Below are 8,699 nucleotides of genomic sequence, written 5' to 3' on the forward strand. Positions count from 1 at the left end.
AGGCGGGGTCCTTGGTGCGGAACCATAGAGTTGGGCCCACAGGCGGGGTTCTCGGTGCGGCGCCCCAGACTCCGGCGTTCCCCGCCCGCGTGGGAAGTCTACCTGGAGACTCAAGGCAGAGGGCAGGCGGCGGCCGGGCAGGGAGAACAGGGCTTCAGCGCGGGCTGGGTCAGGCACGTGCGAGGGCGCCTACCGAGGGCCTTCCCAGAGGCCCCCGCGCGCCGAGGGCCTGACCGGCAGCAGCGTCTTCCGCCCACGAGGCCGCGGCGAGATGCCCAAGTCCAAGCGCGACAAGAAAGGTGAGCCCAGAGGGCGCACTGGGCCCCCGAGGGCCCGTTTGTGGGCCGGCTGTCAGCTGCACTAGGGCTTCGGGGAGGACAGGGGAGGACGCTGGGACCTCTGCGAGGAGGGAGCGGGCTCACGGCGCGCTGGAATGGTTGGGCCCTTGAGGGTGGCGGAAGCCCCGGGGGAAGCTGGAGCCGCGTTGGCGAAGCGAAGAGGACTTTGCCTGACCTCCAGAGTTACCCAAGGCCGGGTGGCCGGGGAACAGCCTCAGCACCCCCGGGGTGCCGGCGATCTCGTCTTGGCCCACCTCTCCGACCTCAGCCCGTCTCTCTCTCTTGCTCTCCGCGCTCCCCCTTCCCTCACCTCCTTTCCTTCAGCCCGGGTTTATCCCCGAGTATGGTTGTTGTGTTCTCCAAGTTATTTCTGCCGGCAAGGTCGTGCTCCTATCTTCGTATGGCTGAATCTTAGGTGGCAGTCCGTAGGACCCCTCCTAAGAGACTGTTTCTGACTTTCTACTTATGGTGCGTCTGTTTCATCCCGGCACATTCACTCAATAAGTTAAAGACCTGGCAACTCTTTAGGTTTTGAAAGTTACTGCAGTTACAACATGGAAGGTCTAGAGCCCTCATAGAGCTTAACATTTTAGTTTTGGGAAGTGTGTCTTCCCAGGATACTAAAAGTTTGAATCTATAAATTCAGATAGTGATGAGCCTCATGTAGGAAAAAAGCAGCTGACGTTCCCTTGTGCAGTGTAGCTAGAGAAGGTCTGTTAAGATTGACAAATGAGCAGGAACTTGCAGAAAGGAAGAAGGCAACCCAAGGAGTTACCTGGAAGGGTGGTGGTCGAAGGAGAGGGAACACAAAGGGCAGAGGACCTGAAGCAGGAGCATGTTTAACTTTTGCCAGAGGTCAGAGTGGGCGAAAGGAGGGAGAGAGAACCGAGCAGAGTGCGCAGAGCTTGAAAGAGTTTTGCGCGGGATTGGTTTTCACACTCAGGTGAGGTGGGAGGAGAGAGCTTGAGCAGAGGAGTGATGGGGTTCCGCTTTACTTTTAAAAAGATCACTCTAGTTGCTTTGTTGAGAATGGACCTCGGAAGGCAGGGGCAGTGGCAAGGGTGGAAGCAGCGGGACCAGCAGTAATCCAAGAGAACGCCGTGCCGGCTTGGGCCACAGTTGTGGCGGTGGAAATGTTGGGAAACGGGACGGCTGGATTTTGTTTGCCCTCCTGTACTGCACTCGCCCCTGCCTGCTGTGATTACCTTTCTGACATTTGCTTCGTGAAGAGGGACTTCTTATTCACCCATCCAGGTCCCTCCTTGGACCCAGGGCTTTGCATTTGATGCTCTGTTAAGCGTTTGTGGAATGATTGGATTCTGTGGCGGAATCCGTGGTCAAACCTGGCAAGTGCCAAACCCTTCTGGGTAAGGGGAAAACTGGGTCCCAGCTTTTGTTAGAGAAGAGATGTTTGTCCCTCCCCAAAGAGGCGCCGCTGCATGCACGGATCCAAATTGTAAGACGTGGTGTAGCAGAGGAGAGGCCCCAGACTCATCCTTCCACAGCACAGAGAAGCCGTAGATGGTCTCCACACACTGCAGCCCGGAGCAGGAAGGGACCAGCCCTCGTCATAGGCTGGGTCTCTGGGGGTGCCCCACCCCCACTCCTCAGCAGGGAGTTAGCCCCAGAGGGGCTGTAGATAGCTGCTTTATCTAGTGACAGGACAGATGTGGCAGGATCTTCAGCTCAGGAAAGCTGGAGAGGCGCTCTGCGGACCTGGGGGTAGCCTTGCGAGCTAGAAGCAGTAGCCACAAAAGCCTTGCCAGTTTCCTCAGATCGGCTCCATCCGGCTGGGTGCCGGAGGAGAGATGGGCCTCTGGGACGCTCAGGTTTCTCTCTCATCATCTCTCCTTTTTCTTCTCTGTGTTAGTCTCCCTAACCAAAACTGCCAAGAAGGGCTTGGAACTGAAACAGAACTTGATAGAAGAGGTAAGGGCTTGTTTTTTTGTTATTATTATATTTTCCCAGCCCTCGTATTTGGTTTTAAAGGTGGGTGTGGGACTGTCTGTCAGGGACAGCTCTAAACCCCCACGGCTGTCAGAGGCCTTGGAGCAGCCTCTTCCCCTCTGGGGCCAGAGTATTACTGCCGACCCCTGCTGCCCCAGGACTCCAGAGCCCCATGAATTGTCCCGTAGCTTCGGAAATGTGTGGACACGTACAAGTACCTCTTCATCTTCTCCGTGGCCAACATGAGGAACAGCAAGCTGAAGGACGTCCGCAACGCCTGGAAGCACAGTCGGTGAGCGGGCAGTGGGAGGCAGGGCCAGGCTGCTCGAAAGCACAGGGGCAGTTGGTGGCCTTGGGTACCTGGGCCACAAGCACTGCCTTCGTAAGGACAGAGTGCCACTGTCCCCAACCCATGATGAAGGACGCTTTCTAACTGATTTGGGGCGGGGAGTTGTTTGGTTTTTTCGGTCAGGCTGCTTGGCTTGGTTGGAGATCGTAGTTTCCCAGCCAGGGATCACACCCAGGCCCTCTGCAGTGGGAGCGCAGAGTCCTACCCTTTGGGCCGCCGGAGAAGTCCCTAACTGTTAAAGTCGCTGTTGCCCTGGGGGCGCAGGGAGAGCAGTGATCCCTCCAGGAGAGGGGGCTCCCTCAACCCTGGGGTCTGGTCCCTTAAAGAACATCCAGCAGCTCTGGTTCAGACTGTCCAGCGGGCCTCTTCCTCAGACCCAGACGCACTCCCGGTGGGCTGAGACAAAATGTGTGCGGGTCAGATCTGTGCGGGAAAGAACGAGAGGGCCCTGGGCTGCGTGGAAAGCACCCTCTGGCCACGCCTCCTTCTGGGCTAGAGGCGAGGCGCCTCCTCCACAGAGCCCTTTTTTTCTCTGTAGGATGTTCTTTGGCAAAAACAAGGTGATGATGGTGGCGCTGGGTCGGAGCCCGTCTGACGAGTACAAAGACAACCTGCATCAGGTGGGTCCCCGCTCTCACCGGGGCCGGGGGCGACCTGACTGCCCTCCCCGCTCTCACATGACGCACTCTCCAGCCACGGCCCAGGGGTGGGCGTCAGGCTCAGCTCTCCTTTAGTCTCCAGATCCCCCTCACAGTACTCTTCAGGTGTTGCCAAATGTTGGGGGGCGGGGGCGGCAGAGTCATCCCCAGCTGAGAACCACTGCTCCCACGTGACGGACGCCACTCTCCTCTGGTTTTGCAGGTCAGCAAGAAGTTGAGGGGTGAAGTTGGTCTCCTTTTCACCAATCGCAGTAAGGAGGAAGTGGACGAGTAAGTGCTCTGGAGGCGCGGTGGGAAGGAGAAGATGGGTGAGGTCTCCCGGGAAGGAGTAACCCAGGACTTGGTCCAGTGGAGGGTCCAAGGAAGACCTGGTTCCTGTAACCTTGTCACTGGGTCTCTATCCTCCCAGCTCAGAGCTCCGGGCTGAGCCGAGGAGGACGGGGAGGCCGGGCAAGGCCAGGTGGAGCGTGACCTCAGGTGGATGGGCGTTGTTTGTGGTTCAGTCACTCAGTCGTGTCCGACTCCCTGCCACCCCATGGGCTGCAGCACGCCAGACTTTGTCCATCACCAACTCCCGGAGTTTGCGCAAACTCATTTCCATCAAGTTGGTGATGCCATCCAACCATCTCATCCTCTGTCGACCCCTTCTTCTCCTGCTCTTAATCTTTCCCAGCATCAGGGTCTTTTCCAATGAGTCAGTTCTTCTCATCAGGGGGCCAAAGTATTGGAGTTTCAGCTTCCGCATCAGTCTTTCCAAAGAATATTCAGGACTGACTTCCTTTAGGATGGACTGGTTGGATCTCCTTGCTGTTCAAGGGACTCTGAAGAGTCTTCTCCAACACTACAGTTCGAAAGCATCAATTCTTCAGCGCTCAGCCCTCTTACCAGCTGTCGCATCCATACACGACTGTTTTCTTTTCCTTCAGGTGGTTCACGAAGTACACGGAAATGGACTATGCCCGAGCAGGGAACAAAGCCACTTTCACTGTGAACCTGGATCCGGGGCCCCTGGAGCAGTTCCCCCACTCCATGGAGCCCCAGCTGAGGCAGCTGGGCCTGCCCACGGCCCTCAAGAAAGGTACAGGGGTGTCCCTGGAGGTGAGAGGTCACAGCTGAGGGCCGAGAGCACAGGTGTCCAAGCAGACAGCTCTCCCCACCCCAACCCCCACCTTTCCGGCGGAGAAGGTTATTTCTATCAACCTGTGTTTCGTTGTATGAAAATGGGACCAGGCGTGCCCGCCTTGCGGTCGGGGTGAACGTGGACAGTGACTTGCAGCTAGGATACGGCAGTTAAGGGATAAGGAAGGAGGGGTCGGTGCCCCCCACCCCCGCCATCAGAACGCCCCCAGGCAGCTGGCCGCGCGCTGAGGGCCGCCCAGGCCTCCGTGCTGGGGTAACTGCCCGGGGCCCCCTCTCTGCAGGTGTGGTGACCCTGCTGTCCAACTACGAGGTGTGCAGAGAGGGCGACGTGCTGACCGCAGAGCAGGCCCGCGTCCTGGTGAGGCCCCCACCCCCGGCCCCCCACCACCCACCTGGCGGCCGCCTCTGACTGCACTCGCCTGTGCTGACCGTTCTTCCCTCTGTCCCTCGCAGAAGCTTTTCGGGTATGAGATGGCTGAATTCAAGGTGAGCGTTAAATACATGTGGGACGCGCAGTCCGGAAGGTTCCAGCAGATGGGAGATGACTTGCCCGAGAGCGCGCCCGAGTCAGAAGGAGAGTCGGAAGAGGAGGACGACGACGGCTGAGGGGCCGGGGCCCCGGGCCTCGCCAGGACAGACCCGAGGCACTGCCACCGCCCTCCTCGAGAGCGGCCGTGTGTCTGCTGTGGACGAGCATGAGCAGCGGGGGCAAGGACAGACTGTTTTTCTATAAATAATGAGACTGTGCCATTCAGGCTGTCTTCTGCAAAAGGGACTTTTCTTGGGAAAAACAGCTAAAGACGCTGTGGGTTTGGGCTTTGGGTTGGACTCCCAGGAGTCTGGTCATTCACCTCAAGCCAGTTTCCAGGACTGGCTCCTGCCTGGCCACGTGGCCGGGCGGCTCCGGGGGCCTGGGAGGAACCGCCTTCTCTCCGGCCTCGCGGCCCTGGCTGGAAGCTGGACTTGCTGAGGGGAACAGGCACCTCGCCCGCCCGCTCCTGCCCCAGCTGTGTTCTCTCTCCCCACCCCTCCTCCCACACCCAGGCCAGGAATCTTGGGGACGACCTGAAGACAGGAGGCTTGGCTAAGGCCAGAATAAAGCCGCCGCTGAAACTGAGCAAGTGTGAGGGATGTCCCCCAGCAGTTTTATTCTGGGCGGTGGGTTTTTGCCCAGATGGTTCTGTTTATACGTATTTAGTGAGGTGATTCTACACGAGAGGACATCTACCTCGGGGTGCGCGGCCCCCCGTTCTGCCGTGTGTAGAAGCGTGAGGGCCGCCTGCAGCCCTGCTGTTGAGAGGTGAGGCTTGGAGGCCCTCCTGCCGCCTCTGCCCTTCAAAGCCTGATCCCTACTCCTGCCCCTTCTCCCCGAGCCTGTGGGGGCGGGAAACAGCCCGCGGCTGCAGAGGAGACGTTCACCGTGGGCCTGGGCTCCCGCCCGGCTGGTGCTCCTTGATTCAGACGGTAAACACGCTGCAGCCCCGGCCTTTTCCTGCGGTGGAGGCTGCGGGGGTGTTCACAGGAACTTGGGAGATAAACGTCTGTGGACAGGACTGTGAGGGAAGAACCAGCCACGCAGAGCAGCCTGAGGTCAAAATCGACTGTGCGAGAGAAGAGGAGGAGACAGGTGCAGTGTGCCCTCTGCCACCCCAGACTAGGCATAGTGGAAGTAGTTGGGACAATCATGGGCGACCAGGCGCCAGGCCTGATCAAAGGTCCCCACGACGGCCGGCTCCAGGGGCCCTTCCTCGACGGCCGGCAAGTTCTTTTCCAGCTGCTCAGGCTGGACGTGTCCAGGATGACTGCATCCCCGCAGAGGCCCCACAGGGGGAGACGACCAGACGTCACACACACCCCCTCCCACCCCCACCCCTGCCAAGACCTGGGGTCCGATATCTGTGTGTGCAGTCCCTTGGCCATGTCTGACTCTGATCCCATGGACTGTAGCCCACCAGGCGGCTCTGTCCATGGAATTTTTCAGGCAAAAATACTGAGAGTGGGTTGCCATTTCCTCCAGGGTGTCTTCCCAACTCTGGGATTGAACTCGAGTGTCTTGCATTTCCTGCATTGGCAGGCAGATTGTTTACCACTGGGCCGCCAGGAAGCCCCCAATGTCCGTACCCTGCATTATCCCAGACAGCTCCAAAGCCCTGCCTCCCTAGACTCACAGAGGCAGGCCTGAGCTCAGAGCCTCTCCCCTCCTGCTCTGCAGCTGGGCAGGCCTGAGTTATTTACATGACCTCACTAAGCTTCAGCTTCCTTTGCAGGGTGATTGTGGGGATTAAAATTTTGTACTTTACTTAAGGCCTGGCACTTAGGGGCTCAAGAAAGAGGTATATGTGATACCCCTTTTGGAGGAAGGTATTGGAAAAGTTGAATGGTGGGAATAGGACAGATTGCAGAGAGGGCAGCCAGAGACAGACCAAGGCTAATGGAGGAAAACACATGTCAATGTCACACAGCTCCTCTATCTCAGTCACTCAGTTGTGTCTGACTTCAGGCAAGAATACTGGAGTGGGTTGCCATTTCCTTCTCCAGGGGATCTTCCCAACCCAGGGACTGAACCCGGGTCTCCCACATTACAGGCAGATTCTTTTATCATCTGAGCCACCATTCGGCAAAACTTTAAAAAACTAAAAATGAAATCATACAGCCCTCCCTCCCACTTCCTCCTTCCTACCCGGAGCTGAGAGTGGTGGTACATCCGGCAGAGGGCGACCGAGGTCATGCCGGGGGTTCTGGCACCTGTGCAGCCTGCAGGGCCTTCCCCACCAAGGCAGCAGCCCGGAAGTGGTGCTCCTAGTAGCTGGGCAGGTAGGGAGGGTGGCAGGGCTCGGAAGCGGGGGTTTCCCGCAGGGCGTCACTCTTCTCAAGTGGAGGCTTTAGCTCCCTGAGCAGCAGAATGCATGTGGATTTCCGGGTTCCTCATCGCGGCAGTCCCTGCCCAGCGCTGGGGCCAGCGCAGATACAGTGGGCAAGAATCCTTGCATGGCACATGCTCACCAGATGCAAACAAGACAACCCCCAATGTCAGGACCACGTCTGTGGGCCCCAGATTACAGACAGGACAAGTCCTGGTTCCAGACCCAGCTCCTTGGGTCAGCCACCTGCCTTCAATTACCTGCTAAGTGAGAAGACAGCCCAAGCCAGCCCCACACGGTGAGCGCAAAGCATAAAGGAGATGATGGACCTGCCATGCTTTCTCAACTAAATAGAGCAGAGAAGGTAAAAACCATCAGCCAAGATCCTGGGCCTCCCTGGGGCTTAGATGATCAAGAATCTGCCTGCAACAAGGGTGACCTGGGTTCGATTGCTGGGTTGGGAAGATCCCCTGCAGGAGGGCATGGCAGCCCACTCCAGTATTCTTGCCTGGAGAATCCCCATGGACAGAGGTGCCTGGCAGGTTGCAGTCCATGGGGGTGCAAAGAGTTGGACACAACTGAGCGACTAAGCACCGCACAAGATCCTACAGGGGTGACTTTCCTGGAGGTACAGTGAGTAAAAATTTGTCTGCCACTGCAGGGGACACCGGTTCAAACCCTGGTTTGGGAAGATTCCACATGCCCCAGGGCAATTAAAGCCCAGGAGCCTCAGCTGTTGAGCCCTGGGGCCATGGCTCCTGAAGCCCCCGTGCCCTGGAGCCTGCGCTCCACGATGGGAGAACCCACCACAGTAAGCCTGCTCACCGCAATAAAGCGTAGCCCCGGCTCTCCACAACTAGAGAAAGCCCACACCCAGCAACTAAGACCCAAGACAGCCCAAAACAATAAGTGAATAAATTATTTTTTACAAAAAATATCCACCAGGAGAGAGGCCCAGGCACTGGTGGTGTGACAAGCTCCTTGATACACTGCTTAAGGAAATGGCTTCTAAACCTAGTCAGATAGTCAGAAACCCTGGAGCAGTGGGCGCCTGGATTAAGGTTTAAATCACACCACTGCACACACAGGCAGTTACAAATATGAGACACTGTGCTGCTTGAAAAGTCCTGGGACATTTCAACGAAATTAGCACTGAAGCTTTGGAGACAGCTTCTATAAATCTTGAAAGATGAGGAGCTTCCCAGCAGTCCACAGATAATGTCTAAATTGATACGTTAAGGAATAGCAATAAAGTATATACGTCAGAGGTCTTACAGTCAACACCAGAGGGAGAGCAAGCTGAAAGAGTTTAAAAGCATCACCTCTAAGGAATGTGACTTGGAAAGGGCTTGCTTTTAGCTGCAGGCATGTATTACATCGATAACTTTTTCAAACTTTAAAAAAA

General features: G+C 57.1%; 1 protein-coding gene across 2 annotated transcripts; it reads left to right on the forward strand.

Annotated features, from left to right (window-relative positions):
• Positions 1-54: 54 nt before the first annotated feature.
• MRTO4 (MRT4 homolog, ribosome maturation factor) lies at positions 55-5,550 on the forward strand. Of its 2 annotated transcripts, XM_070458807.1 has the most exons (8): positions 55-299; positions 2,209-2,267; positions 2,474-2,577; positions 3,173-3,254; positions 3,496-3,563; positions 4,220-4,371; positions 4,715-4,791; positions 4,887-5,550. In XM_070458807.1, exons 1-8 carry the CDS (start codon positions 272-274, stop codon positions 5,037-5,039), a joined length of 723 nt encoding a protein of 240 aa, XP_070314908.1. In that variant the 5' UTR covers positions 55-271; the 3' UTR covers positions 5,040-5,550. The 2 variants fall into 2 exon arrangements, with proteins under 2 accessions (XP_070314908.1, XP_070314909.1); XM_070458808.1 differs by lacking the exon at positions 55-299 and having other exon boundaries at positions 2,224-2,267; positions 2,444-2,577.
• Positions 5,551-8,699: the final 3,149 nt, after the last annotated feature.

The sequence above is a fragment of the Odocoileus virginianus genome, chromosome 30, assembly GCF_023699985.2.
Source record: "Odocoileus virginianus isolate 20LAN1187 ecotype Illinois chromosome 30, Ovbor_1.2, whole genome shotgun sequence".
NCBI classification, from domain to species: Eukaryota; Metazoa; Chordata; class Mammalia; order Artiodactyla; family Cervidae; genus Odocoileus; species Odocoileus virginianus.